The sequence below is a fragment of the Fukomys damarensis genome, unplaced genomic scaffold (assembly GCF_012274545.1).
Source record: "Fukomys damarensis isolate Sample0158 unplaced genomic scaffold, DMR_v1.0_HiC HiC_scaffold_12, whole genome shotgun sequence".
NCBI classification, from domain to species: domain Eukaryota; kingdom Metazoa; phylum Chordata; class Mammalia; order Rodentia; family Bathyergidae; genus Fukomys; species Fukomys damarensis.
This window is the reverse complement of record NW_022900924.1, coordinates 39,805,002-39,819,071: the sequence shown is the minus strand read 5'-3', so window position 1 is coordinate 39,819,071 and position 14,070 is coordinate 39,805,002. Positions and strand designations below refer to the sequence as shown.

At 37.4% G+C, this 14,070-nt stretch overlaps 1 protein-coding gene across 2 annotated transcripts in view; it reads right to left on the bottom strand.

Annotated features, from left to right (window-relative positions):
* Window positions 1-11,715: 11,715 nt before the first annotated feature.
* Ndufb5 (NADH:ubiquinone oxidoreductase subunit B5) overlaps window positions 11,716-14,070 on the bottom strand; it is a 12,634-nt gene continuing 10,279 nt past the window's right edge. The window contains exon 5 of one of the 2 annotated variants that reach the window (XM_010632456.3): window positions 11,716-12,201. In XM_010632456.3, coding sequence (XP_010630758.1) covers window positions 12,127-12,201 — 75 coding nt within the window. In that variant the 3' untranslated portion in view covers window positions 11,716-12,126. The remainder of the gene's footprint in view (window positions 12,202-14,070) is intronic. The other variant, XM_010632455.3, reaches the window with a different exon arrangement.

The window sequence follows — 14,070 nt, the reverse complement described above, 5'->3', positions numbered from 1 at the left end:
CATGAATGCCCAGTATAGGAAATAAATGGAAATCATGAACGCCCAACATAGGAAAGAAATGGAATTCATGAAACAGATTCAAACAGATAATCCAGATTAAAAACTCATTGAAAGCATTCACAGCAGTATAAATAAATGTTAAGATAGAATTTCAGATATAGAAGACAGGATTGCAGTCAGTGACCATGAAAAAACAGATCTCTTAAAAACAGTAAGGGATCATGAGAAATTGATCCAACAACTCCTAGATGATGCAGAGAAGAATAATACAAGAATGATAGGAATCCATGAAGTATCAGGAGAAAATACAAATGACTTTAAAAAAGCTGTTCATAGAATTAATGACAGACAACTACCCAGAGGGGAAGAATGTGACATACAGATAAGCCAGTCACATAGACTCCAAGTGCCATGATCAAGAAAAAGCTACACCTAGATATATAATAGTCAAGATCCCAGAAACCCAACAGAAGAAAAAAATACTGCAAGCAGTTAGAGAAGATAAACAAATGCAAAGGAATGCCCATCAGAATCACAGCATACTTTTCAACACAAATCCTTGGGTCAAGGAGAGCCTGCAGTGAGGTATTTCAAGTCCTAAGAGAAAACAACCTCCAACCTAGACTGATGTATCCTGCAAAACTCTCTTTCAAAATGGTTGGGGAAATAAGATACTTTCATGACAAAGAACACCTGAGAAACTTCGTGAATACCAAACCAGCACTTCATACAATTCTAAACAATATCCTAGAAAAAGACAATGAAGGTCACAACACCATAAGGCCTAACAGAGCAAATCAACTAGGCAGGGCAAGAAAATAAAAGGAGAAGGGGAAAAATTATAAAGAGCCAACAACAGGACAATAGCATGACAATGATAACCCAGTACATATCAATTATAACCATTAATGTCAATGGCCTCAACTCACCAATCAAAAGAAATAGACTGACAGAATAGGTCAAGAAGCAAAATCCAAAAATATGTTATACACAAGAAACACACCTAGTTCAAAAACAAACTCATAGACTGAAAGTGAAAGGATGGAAAACAGTTCTCCATGCAACAAGGAGCCCAGAAAAAAGCAGGAGTAGCTATTTTATTTGCAGACAAAGTAAATTTCAAACCAAAACTTATTAAGAGAGAGACAAAGAAAGCCACTACATCTTGTAAAGGGAACATTCCAAGAAGAGATGACAATCATAAATATATATGCACCAAATATTAATGCCCTAACTATATAAAACAAATATTAAGGTTCATGAAAACTCAAATAAGCACTAATACAATTGCAGGGGGGGACCTAAATACCCCACTATCACTAATAGACATATCATCTAGACAAAAACAACAATGAAATACTAGAACTCAACCAAGCTTTTGAGCAAATGGACTTGATAGACATCTATATAGTGTTCCACCCCACAAAATCAGAATATATGTTCTTTTCAGCTGCACATGGGTCATTCTCCAAAATAGACCACATACTAGCTCACAGAACAGGTTTAAATAAATGCAACAGAATCAAAGTTATCCCACGTATATTATCAGACCATAGTGCAATTAAGCTGGAGATCAATAGCATAAGAAACTGTAAGAACTTCACAAACATGGAAATTGAACAACACTCTCCTGAACAATCAATGGGTCACAGAGGAAATTAAAGAACAAATTAGACAGTTTTTACAAAAAAATGATAATGCCAATACAACATACAGGAATCTATGAGACACAATGCAAGCAGTTCTACATGGAAAATTCATAGCAGTGAATGCCCACTCTAGGAAAACAGAGTGAGCTCAAATAAACAACCTAATCATTTATCTTAGGCTCCTAGAAAATGAAGAGCAAAAAAAACCCAAAGCTCATACAAGGCAGGAAATTATAAAGATCAGAGCAAAAATCAATTCAATGGAAACTAAGAGAACAATACAAAAAAAAACAATGAATCAAAGAGTTGGTTTTTTGAAAGAATAAATAAAATTGATAAACCCTTAACCAACCACATCAAAAAAATAAAATAAAAGGAAAGAAAAGGCTCACATCCACGCAATTAGGAATGAAAAAGGTGAAGTCACAACAGATCCAGCAGAATTCCAGAGGATCATCAATACCTACTTCAAGGACCTGTACTCTAATAAAATGGAAAACACAGAAGAAATGGACAGATTTCTTGATACTTATAAATTACCAAAATTGAGTGAAGAAGATAAAAAAAATTCTAAATTCCCCAATTACAATGAGTGAAATTGGAAATGTAATTAAAAGTTTACCAGGTCCTAATGACTTCATGGCTGAATTCTGCAAACCTTTAGAGAAGAACTACTACCACTACTCTTTAAACTTTTTCAATGAAATTGAAAGGGAAGCAATACTTCCAAATTCATTCCTGGAAGCAAGTGTTACTTTGATTCCCAAACCAGGGAATGACACAACCAAAAAAGAGAACTACCAGGCAATCTCCTTAATAAACACAGATGCAAAAATCCCCAACAAAATAGTGGCAAACAGAATACAGAAGGTCATCAAGAAGGTCATACACCTTTACCAAGTTGGATTTATTCCATGGATGCAAGGATGGCTCAATATATGTAAATCAATAAATTTAATATGCTATATTAACAGAGTCAAGGACAAAAACTATATGATCATCTCAATAGAGGCAGAAAAAGCTTTTGATAAAATTCAACACCCATTCATGATAAAAAAAACCCTGCAGAAAAATTGGAATAGATGGTCTTTATCTCAAACTGATAAAGGTTATCTATAAAAAACCAACAGCCAACATCATATTAAATAGCCAAAAACTGAAAACCTTCATGTTACAATCAGGAACAAGACAAGGATCTCCATTATCACTGTTCCTGCTCAATATAGTTCTGGAAACATTAGCCACAGCAATTAGACAAGAGAAAGAAATTAAAGCAATAAAGATAGGAAAGGAAGAAGTTAAACTGTCATTATTTGCTGATGATATGATACTCTACATAGAAGACCCAAAAAAACTCTGCCAAAAGACTTCTATACTTAATTGACACTTTCAGCAGACTAGCTGGATACAAGGTCAACACTCAAATACCAATAGCCTTCTTGTACATAAATAACAGACTCACTGAGAGAGAAATTAGGAAAACAATTCCTTTCACAATAGCATCCCAAAAAGTGAAGTATCTAGGAATCAATCTAACAAAAGAAGCAAAAGACCTCTACACTGAAAACTACAGCACTCTGGAAAAAGAGATGGAAGAGGATATAAGGAAATGAAAAGCTATCCCCTGCTCCTGGGTAGGAAGAATCAACATAGTGAAAATTACTATACTACCAAAACTGCTACACAGATTCAGTGCGATGCCAATTGAAATTCCAACCTTATATTTCACAGAACTAGAGAAAATAATCCAAAAATTCATTTGGAACCAAAAGAGACCTAGAATAACAAAAGCAATTCTGGGCAACAGAGACATGACAGGGGGTATCACAATTCCCAACTTGAAACTATACTGTAAAGCCACTGTGATAAAAACAGCATGGTACTGGCAAAGAAAAAGAACTGAGGATCAGTGGAATCGATTAGAAGGTACAGGGCTGGGGATTTACCTCAGTGGTTCCAGCTGCTGCTTTGCAAGTGCAAGGACTCAAGTTCGATCCCCAGTACCCACTCCAAAAAAAAATTATGCACTCCAGATGTACTCAGCTACTTCATCTTTGACAAAGGAGGCAACCATCCTCAGTGGAAGAAAGCCTATTTAATAAATGGTGTTGGAAAATCTGGATTACAACCTGCCAAAGATTGAAACTAGAACCTTATCTTTCACCATGAACTAAACTAAAATCCAGGTGGATTAAAGATCTTAAATATTAAAAAAGAAACACTAAATTTGCTGAAAGATGTTAGGCAGAACTCTCAAAGACATTGGTATAGGAAAATACTTTATGTATTTTCCTCAGTAGCATGGGAACTAGTAGAAAGAATCAACGACTGGGATCTTATTTTATTAAAAAGCTTCTGCACTGCAAAAGAAACCACCATCAGAGCTAAGAGACAACCTACATTGCAGGAAAAAAATTTTACCAGCTGCTCCTCAAAGGACTATTATCTAGAATATATAAAGAACTCAAAAAAGTCAGGCCCTCCAAATATAAAGACCTGATTCAAAAATGGGCATCTGAAATGAACAGACATTTCTCAGACAAAGAAGTAAAAGCAGCAAATAAACATATGAAAACAAGTTCAACATCACTGGTCATTTAAGAGGTGCAGATGAAAACAACACTGAGTTTCCACCTTCACCCAGAAAGAATGGCTGCTATCAAGGAATCATACAATAACAAATGTTGGTGGGACGTGGGGAGAAAGGAACACTTCTCCATTGTTGGTGGGAGTGCAGACTGGTGCAACCACTGTGGAAGTCAATATGGAGATACCTCAAAGAGCTAGGAGTAGATGTTCCATTGGACCCAGCTATCCCTCTGCTGGGTATCTTTCCAAAAGAATTAAAAGAATCATAGCAACGTGATATATGCACACCCATGTTTATAGCAGCACAGTTTGTAATAGCCAAAATTTGGAAACAGCCCAATTGCCCATCAGTTGGAGACTGGATAAAGAAGATGTGGTTTTTCTATAAAATGGAATACTACTCAGTCATAAAGCATGAGAAACTAGAGTCATTCAAAGGAAAATGGATGCATACTGAGGCCGCACTCTTGAGTGAAATAAAAAGACACACATACGTAAATACTGAATAGTTTCTCTGGTGTGAAAAACTAGAAGTGTAAATAAGATCCAAATGGTATAACTGACAATGTGAAATAGGAAGATAAGGGCTAAAGGTGGAGAGGAAGTGGAAAGGGAAGGGGAAAGGAAAGAAGGGAAAAGAAAAAAATAGGAGAAAATGAAAAACTGGAAACAAAGTCTTGGTAAATAAGTAAGGGTAGAGGGGATGAAGGGAGGGCAGTGACAAGGGGAAAAGATGAGAACCAAGATTTATCAGGTAAAGGTACAAGATCCCAATGATAAATGTAACTGTACTGTATTCTTAAAATGTACCAATAAACTCAATGAGAACAAGATGAAAGGTCCTGACGTGTGAAGATTGTCCTAGATCACTTGTGTAGCCCTAAATGCAATCACAGGTCTTCCTATAAGACAGAGGCAGAATGTTGTGGGAGTAGAGGTTGGAATGAGGCCAAGGAACCCTGGCAGTTGCCAGAATCTGAAAAGGGCAAGAACGGATTCTCCCTTAGAGCCTAAGAAGGACCAGACAGTGCCAACACCTTGATTTTGGCTTAGTGGTACTGACTTAAGATTTGTTCTCCAGAACCGAGAGAGAATAAATGTCTGTTCTTCCAACTTGCCACATTTGTAGTCATTTTCACAGCAGCAGAAACTAATACAAAATTGCATTTCTACTTCTCTTTAAGGAGAAACTGCTCTTTCCTACAAACCACCTGTTACTGTTTCAACGCCTATCTCCCAATATCTCATGCCTAACTTATTTCTGAAGCTCAAAATGTATCTGGGAAGTGTGAGAGACCTACATTTCCCTTTGCCTACCTGCGAAACAATCTCCACAAAAAACATACAAGTGATAAGTTATAAGCCGTATGACAGAGACCAAAAACTAGCACAGCAAGGAAATAAACTGAATAAATTTAAAAGACAGGCTAGTTTGGCAAGAATTGAGGATCCAGAAAGGATAGCATTGAAAAGTATGTCAACCTGCCAACAGACTGAAACAGGACAAGGATATGGGGTTCTTCCTTTCAGGCTATGGAAGTCAGAAGATTATTTAGCAGGAAAGTGAGAAGATGTGATTGTCCCCTGCCCGGTAAATACTGTGTTATTCCGTATAAACTGTGTTATTTCCAGTGTCACTCTGACAGCCCCATCCCAATTAAGTAGTTTGCAAGAAGAGTTTAAACACTTAAATGTAATTCAAGAAAATTTTGTCCTATAAAATTGACAAGAGGAAAGAGAGGTAAAGGGCCATAAAAAGGGTAAGGACTAGCAGAAAAAGGGAGGGGAGGAGAGAAGAGAAGCAGTAGAGTGACAGATGGATGAGCTACTGTACCAGATGTATTATCTCATTTAATCCCCTTCACAACCCTAACTTTTCACAGGGTCTGCTCTCATTCCCATTGTACAAGAGTAAATCAAAAATATATCAAGTTAAATAACTTGCCCAAGGTTACACAGGTAAGAAATGAAAGAGCCAGAATCCAAATTCCTAAGCCTCCTCTGAAGAAGCTAATGGTTTTATATAGAAGGGCAAAAGTTCAGTATGTGACCCAAATGAAGAGACAAGACAGGAAAGCACGGAATCGGGGCCCATGTGGTACATTACAGCGTTTCGTTCAAGTGATTTCAGTCTTGGCTCGCCCTTCTCTTGCTTACCTGTGCACAGAGTATTCTCTCTATCCGGTGTCATCGAGGGCTGGTCCTTCAGTCTAGATCTTTAGAAAGAAGAGATATGTAGTAATCACAGAGCCCAGTAGATTGAAAACTAACACTCAGCCCTCAAGACCAAGAACTAATTTCTCAGGACTACTATAAGCCACTGACATGCTGAGATTGTTCATTACCACAGCAAAAGCTGGCTATCCAGACTGAAAGGTACAATATTGCTACAGGCAGTCAAGTCTCCTGCTAAACTTTTTTCTTTTTTTCTGTTATTTTCCTGACAAAAAAAAGCAGTATTTTTAAAAAGTATTTTGGTCGGGTGTTGTGACGCACGCCTGTAATCCCAGCACTTGGGAGGCTGAGGCATAAGGATTGCTGCGAGTTCAAGACCAGCCTGGGCTACACAGTGAGTTCCAGGTCAGTCTCAACTACATAGTGAGACCCTGTCTCAAAAAACCAAAAAAATAAAAAATAAAAAATAATAAAATAAATAAAAAATAAAAAGTATTTTTAGGCTACCTCACTTTTTTCCTACTTTTGAAGAATATGCACAAAAACGTTTCTGTGAATGGAAAGCTAGTTCACACCAACAGAAATGATTCTTAAAATCATCCATTATCGTGGACTTAACAACAGAAACAACATAACACTGACACAGTGGATTGAGGCATACAAATCATCCGAAATCCTTTTTTTCAGAATTACCATTGTTAACACAAGATGAACTTTGTGCCACCTATCTTTGTATGTCTATAGATAAAAAAGTGTGTGAATGGGTAGAAAGAAATAATTTCATAAAAATGAGAATACAAAATACTTGAAGCCAGCTTGAATATTTTCCTCCTTATAAGTCATTTGCTTTTTCTGCCTGGAAATCTCTCCTACCCCATTGTTAGGCCCTAAAATGCAATCTTTTAAAGAGGATATGACTTAGTGCCTCTTGTTCCACCATTTTCTAGAACATAGTGTGCCCTTCAAGCTTTTTGTTCAGGTATTTCTTGGAAACCTCTCTTCTTGCATCTTTGCCTCAGAGATACTGTTTGTGCCCACGCTACGTTGAACAAATGCGACACTGAGCCCTAGGTGGGCTTCACAAGAGGCTCTCTGCTTTCTCTGGGCAGGGGGGCTACTCTTGCCAGTCCTCGCTTTCAATATCTACAATATCTTTCAATGTTTTTAATATAGCATGACCCGCCTCTCTTGCTTCAACCTTTCTATCCCTCTCCTTTTCCCTCTCTCTCTCTTTCACACACAAGCACACACACACACATACACACACACACACACCCTGACCTCACATGGATAGAAATAAAATGATATTAATATCTAACTTCTACTTTCTCTTTCTCTTCCGCTTTTTCTCTCCTCTCTCATCTCCTTGAAAGAATCTAAGGCTCTTCCTTTTCTTTTCACTCCTTCCTGTTGAGTCGACTCCCCTTGTTCTACAAGTGACATTAATTCACCTCCTTCTCTGTAGTTACAATAGTGATATTGTTCCAGGAGTACAAGATCTATAATGGGAAATTCTTAAAAATCCACTTTCTCTCCCCAGGTATTCTTGTGAGCATGAAACCATCTTTAGATCTCATGTATCAGGCTTGAGGATTTAGCTCAGTGGTTCCACCGCCTGCCTTGCAAGTGCAAGGACCTGAGTTTGATCCCCAGTACCAAACAGAAACAAACAAAATAAAATTGCTTCTTGGCCTTTTGGCTAAGATCAAGTGTAGATCCCGTATGTCAATGTTGGGATTCTGACATGATGGATAGAGAAAAAAGAGTAGCCTGGAAGCCCACTTCCCCCTTAAAAACCACCCAACTTTTGGAAAATACTTCAATGTATTTTGTCATTAAAGCACATGTGGTCTCCAAGCAAATGTAGGAGACCCACAGTTTCCTGTAGTATGTAGAGTAGGCATTGATCTTCATGGGCAAGAATAAATTCATACACTATGCAAAGCTATGGAAAGTCAGAGGAAAACAGACTAGCTTTGGGTAAACTATGGCCTCATAGCCAGAGTAAAGTAGACTTCATGTTTTCCAAGGACTCATTGACATTAGAGACACGCTTTTTGTCAAGCTAATGGCAGTGACTGTTGATGCAACAGCTCCATGCAGCCAGTCAGCACAGAATATGGGATTAGCCCCGTGCAAACATTCTTCTTTCAGCTCCAGGGTCTTGAGTCAACTCTGGAAGCCTGTCAGGGGTGTCTTCTATTAAACTGCATGCAAGTTGAATACAGAAAAGCTATACTGCTGGACATGTTGGTTGGCCCCATATTCTCCCTCAGGCTGTGCAACAGATACGTGACAAAGACAACTTCTCCAACTCCAAAATGCTTGACATTCTTGCTCACTATCTGGAACTCACAATGGTGCGTCAACACTCATCAATGGGGCCAAGTAGAACCTGACTGGAAACTAACCTCCTAGTAAAATGCTCCAGCATTGGACTGAAATAGAAGCAACTGCAAGGAAAACCAAAAGCTCATTGCAGAACAAAGTAAAAAATGTAAGAAAACAAGTCAGCATGAATGAGAACAGGAGAAACAACCAACTCACAGAAACAGATCTGCAAGATCTCAAATATATGAATTCCCAAGCACAGAATATAAAATACTATTGTGTTAAAGAAATCAGACACCTTTAAAATACTTGCAGAGAGCAAAAGGCTGCTAGCTGCAGGAATTTGTTTTGTTGGTGCTATCATTTTTTGTTGCAATTCAATGAGCACATCAAGCACTGTAATAAAAAGTCAAACTGCCAAAACCCAGAAGGCTGAACAAAGATTTAAGGTCTTTGATGAGTGGGAAATACTATCTTGAGAGTGACACTATTTACAAAACCTTGGGGAGTGTTGAAAGAGACTGTCACAAAATCCTACCAACAGGCTGACAAGAGATTTGGAAGCTCTAAGACTTCAGGACTTCAGCAAATTCATGCCATCCTATGCTGCCAATGGGAGTGTGAGCTGGTACAAAGTTTCAGGAAACAGTGTAAACAATCAGTGTAAAAAATCAAAAGACATACTCTTCAAGAAAATATTTCTCTTCTAGGAATTTATTCTATGAAACCCATTATGAAGGCATGCCAGTATTTTGCTATAATTGGGGTGTTTGTGTGTGTTACTGGGGATAGAACCCAAGGGCTTTCAAGCTGTGCTATATCCCCAGGCTAGCCCATCCATATTTTTATTTTGAGACATCTCACTGAGTTGCCCAGGCTAGACTTGAACCTACAATTTTCCTGCGTCAGGCTCTCAGAGCTTTCCCTTCCCTGGTATTACAGGCATGTACCTATGGATTCAAAGAAAAATAAATGTCAAAGGTGAAATTGTACCAGGCATGTGGGCACACCCCTGTAATCCCAGCACTCAGAAATCTGATGCAGAAGGATCACTGCGAGTTTGAGGCCAGTCTAGGATATGTGGTCAGTTCAAGCCGAGCCTGAACTGCATAGGTAGATCGTGTCTCATAAAAAAAAAAAAAAAAAAAAAAAAAAAAAAAAAGGAATTGTTAAAGAAGTTATGAACAAGGGAAAGGGGCATTGGGAAGACAGATGTGGCAGATGAAGCATTTCCATTGGAAGTTGTGTTGTGAGGGGAACTGAACCCAAGGCTTCCAGCATGCTAAGCATGTATTCTGCCCCTGAGCTACATCTGCAGCCCTCTGTCCTTTCATTTATCTTAAATTTCTTTAAAACGTGGCTTGCAGCTGGTGATTTAGCTCATTTGCAGAGCGTTTGCCTAGCATGTACAAAGCCCTGAGTTTAATACCCAGCACACACACACGCGCGCGCGCACACACACACACACACACACACACACACAGTATAATTTTTACTAGATGTAACTTTAGATTCCTTATTTTAACCTTTCAAATCTTTGTTTCCATTGAAGGACAGTGATCCCTTCACTAAAGTATCATTGCAAGATATGCACAAAATGCTTAGTCCATGTCTGCTACAAGCTGGACTTGATAAATGGCACTTTTAGTTCATTAAAATAATATTTCTCTATGCTAAGTTCTTCTTTCATTTATTTTTGTTTTATTTTTTTCTCTCATTGAGTTTATTGGTACATCTTAGGTATACAGTAGTTACATTCATCATTGGGATCTTGTACCTTTACATGTCAGGTCTTGGGTCTCATTTTTTTCCCCATACCCCTGCCCTCCCTTCACCCGCTCCTCCTCTTCTTTCATTTATAATAGAAAGGGAAAAATAAAGTAAAACCTTCAACTGTCACCAACCCAAGAAATCTAAACTAATGACCATTAACATCTCTAGGTCTAGCATCGCCTATCACCACGCACAAGGGCTCTTATGGTTTTCCTTATCCCTCCTACAAAACTGATTTTCATAAGCAGGGGTTTTAGAGCAGTATGTCCTTCTCCGAGGCCTGGGGCTGAATTACGGCATAGGGAGCACTAGGTAAAATCTAGAAATAGCTGGACATGGCCGCCCTCTTCTGGGGAAATAAGAAAATGCAAGCATCCCAAAGGCTCTTGGCTGCAGTCAAGTGCATATAGTTGGCAATCAATCAAGACACCCTGAACCAACGGTCTGTGCCTTTACACTGTGTTTAGGTGGCAAAAGAATTTATCCATCTAGCCCTGCAAATATATATGGAGATTCACTGGCTCAAATTTTAGGAGACCTGAATTCATTTTCACTTTCATGAACATATTAAGAACATATTTCTAAAATTTAGATTCACTGATAGGTTGAAAAATTGGACGACTGAAGCAAAAAGACCAAATTTTTTTTGGAAATGTTAAGTGCCTGTATAAAGTACTTCAAGTTTCACTTATCTGTAAAACTCAAGAGTAATAGGTTCTCGTAAGGTGATTTTTGAAACAGTAAATAAAAGGCAGGTATGAGGCACAGTGTTCAGCAGATCAATGTCTAATGGCAATCATTATTTTTAACTTTTGGTCAAATTTTGAAATCTTCACAGTAATCATTTTACTGTGTAAACTTCTCCAGTGTTTAAAAAAAAACAACTTTAAAGAATCTTAGAGACTGAATCTAAGCAAAATGCATGTATATGTGTATATAGTTTTAATGATATATGGCTAAAAAAGAAAACATGAAAATATTATAAACTTGAAGATTTGATTCCCAAAAATTTAGGGTGCTAGCATTTTACATGGCAGGCTGAAAATTTCTTGTGTAATTTAAAATCCTGAATAGCTCCTGAGTGATCCAATACAGACATGTGTACAAACAACTTCCCAATATTTAACCCATTTTTGCATTTTTGCATGAAATTCATATGTTTAGAAAAATCCAAGGAACAAGAATTTGAAGAGAAAAAATTTTATTATGCAGCACTGTTATAAGCATTCCAAAAATGGGACACTAGGCATTGAAGGGTTAATGCAGTTAAGACTTCCCCTCTTTAAGGTCCATTTGCCAAATAAAATACCAGCCTATCAATACTACCAAAACTTAAGGAATTCACAAATTGTGATTTTTCTAGTTTTTATTATTTCATTTTAAACCTTAAAAAAAAAGAAACCAAAACCACAAAATCAAAAACCTTCATCTGAACCAACAAGAAACTAAGAAACAAAGCATTGAAAGAAGCTCTTTTATTCATCACAGAGCAAAAGCACATACTATATTTATCAACTTATTTCCCCTTAAGAGAATATACTTTGTATCTGATGAAATAAATGATTAGTTGTCAGGTGTTGATTTTGGAGAATGATCAATAAGTGCCTTGTCACTGGTTGGATACTGAAACCAGGGTCCATCGCCTCTCGCACGCATTAGTCTTCGAACTTCCAGCTCCTTTAACCTGTGAGAAATGGAGTAACAAACAGTACCATGAGCCCAGGGTTCCCAATTTCAAATTTAATCATCATCTCCATACATCTGAGAGAACACTTTTATCTGAAGAAAGCAGATTTTGATATCTGATGTGAGATTTCAATAAAAATCCAAACTCTGTGTTAAAAAAAAATAAAAAATAAAATCATCTCCATAAAGACGAACCCCTAGAGAATCCTTTCTTATATACACAGACCTGCTGGAAGCACATATGTACTGCACGTCTATAAGCAAAATGTGGAAATGCTTTTAACTTCCATCCCTTTGCTTATGCAGTTACACATCAGTTTTTGTCACGAAATCACTGGAAATGATTAATTTTCTCTGCTCTGTCTGGACAGATCACGTTCACGGAATTGGGACAATGCTTTTCCTGTCTTTTCACCTTTTAGATGCTTCAAGCCTTTACAGAATGCCTACTGTGATGGCCAATTCTTGGGGAAGTGCTGGGAAAATGATAATCTTTCTTAGAAGAGCTCACATCCTGTCTATATTGGCTGCCCATCACCATGAGGACAGAAAATTTATCTAAAGGAAATGCTACCTTATTCACCAGCATCATAATGTGCTTGGTTAACAGCAGACACTTAGTTGATACAGTATTTGTAAAGAAAAAGAGGGGAAGAGAATTAGGATTAAGAAAAAGGCCTTCCAACTCTACAATCTACTGATCTGTCCTCTTTCTTCACAAATTAAATAATTTCTTATTTATTTATAAAGATGCTTTTTCTCTCCCACATCCAAAGTGTGCATAAACTACCATACATTCCTGGAGAAATGGTCCCTTCTCCATCTAACCTTTGCTTTCCATTTTTGCAGAATACATATTTTTCATAAGACTGAAAATTTATCACATCTAAACAATTTACTTTATATTAGTTTTTGGTTTTGGATTTTGTTTTTTTGTACTGGGGATCAAACTCGGGACCTTGTGCTTTCAAGGCAGGCGGCGGAACCACTGAGCTAAATCCCTGGCTCTAAACAATTTATTTAACATTAACCAGCCCACTAATCCTATCTGTGAAAGAGTATATTTCTTTGTATTTGGGCATTAAGGAAACTTATGCTCATTTTTCTTTTTTAATGATTAAATATCATATTTCTTTTCTATTCTTCAGGATGTAACTGTCCAAAATTCAAGTAATTAAAAATTCATTTATCAGGATACTAACTGGATAAGTGAACTATGGTTCACCTACATAATGTACTATTAAAAAGAATTAAGGAGAACTTATATGTAGTAATATGGAAGGAGATGATAATACAGTTAGCTTATAAAGCAAGGCATAGAGCCAGGCATGGTGATACACACTTGTAATACCAGCACTTTAGGAAGCTGAAGCAGGAGGACTATATGTTCAAGCCTAATCAGGGAAATTTACTGAGACCCTGAATCAAAATAAGAACAAAAAGGACTGGGGGTGTAGCTCAGTGTAAAGGCCTTTGGTTTAATCCCCAGAACTGGAAAAAAAAATTTAAACATATTAAGGACTAAAGTCTTCTCTCGGGTGGAGATAACTAAAGGAAACAGTCCCTTTTACATATTTCTTTAATCTCTCAGTTTTCTGAATGTCTAAATGCACACTTTTAAAACTGTAGACACTCCTCATTCCATACTCACACTGGCATCTTTCCTGTAGGGGTGGAAGTCGAGGTTTTGGCTGGTTTGCTTTTAGTTTGTTTTGTAGCTGTTTAGGATCACTCTGTCTGAGGAATTCTAAATTAGAACTCAAAGGTTTGTTTCTGAAGTTCAGAAAAGCCTTATACTACTAAATAAGAGCCATACTGTTGTTCTTATGCTTTTAAACACATTGAACAGTTCTATATGGTAACTATA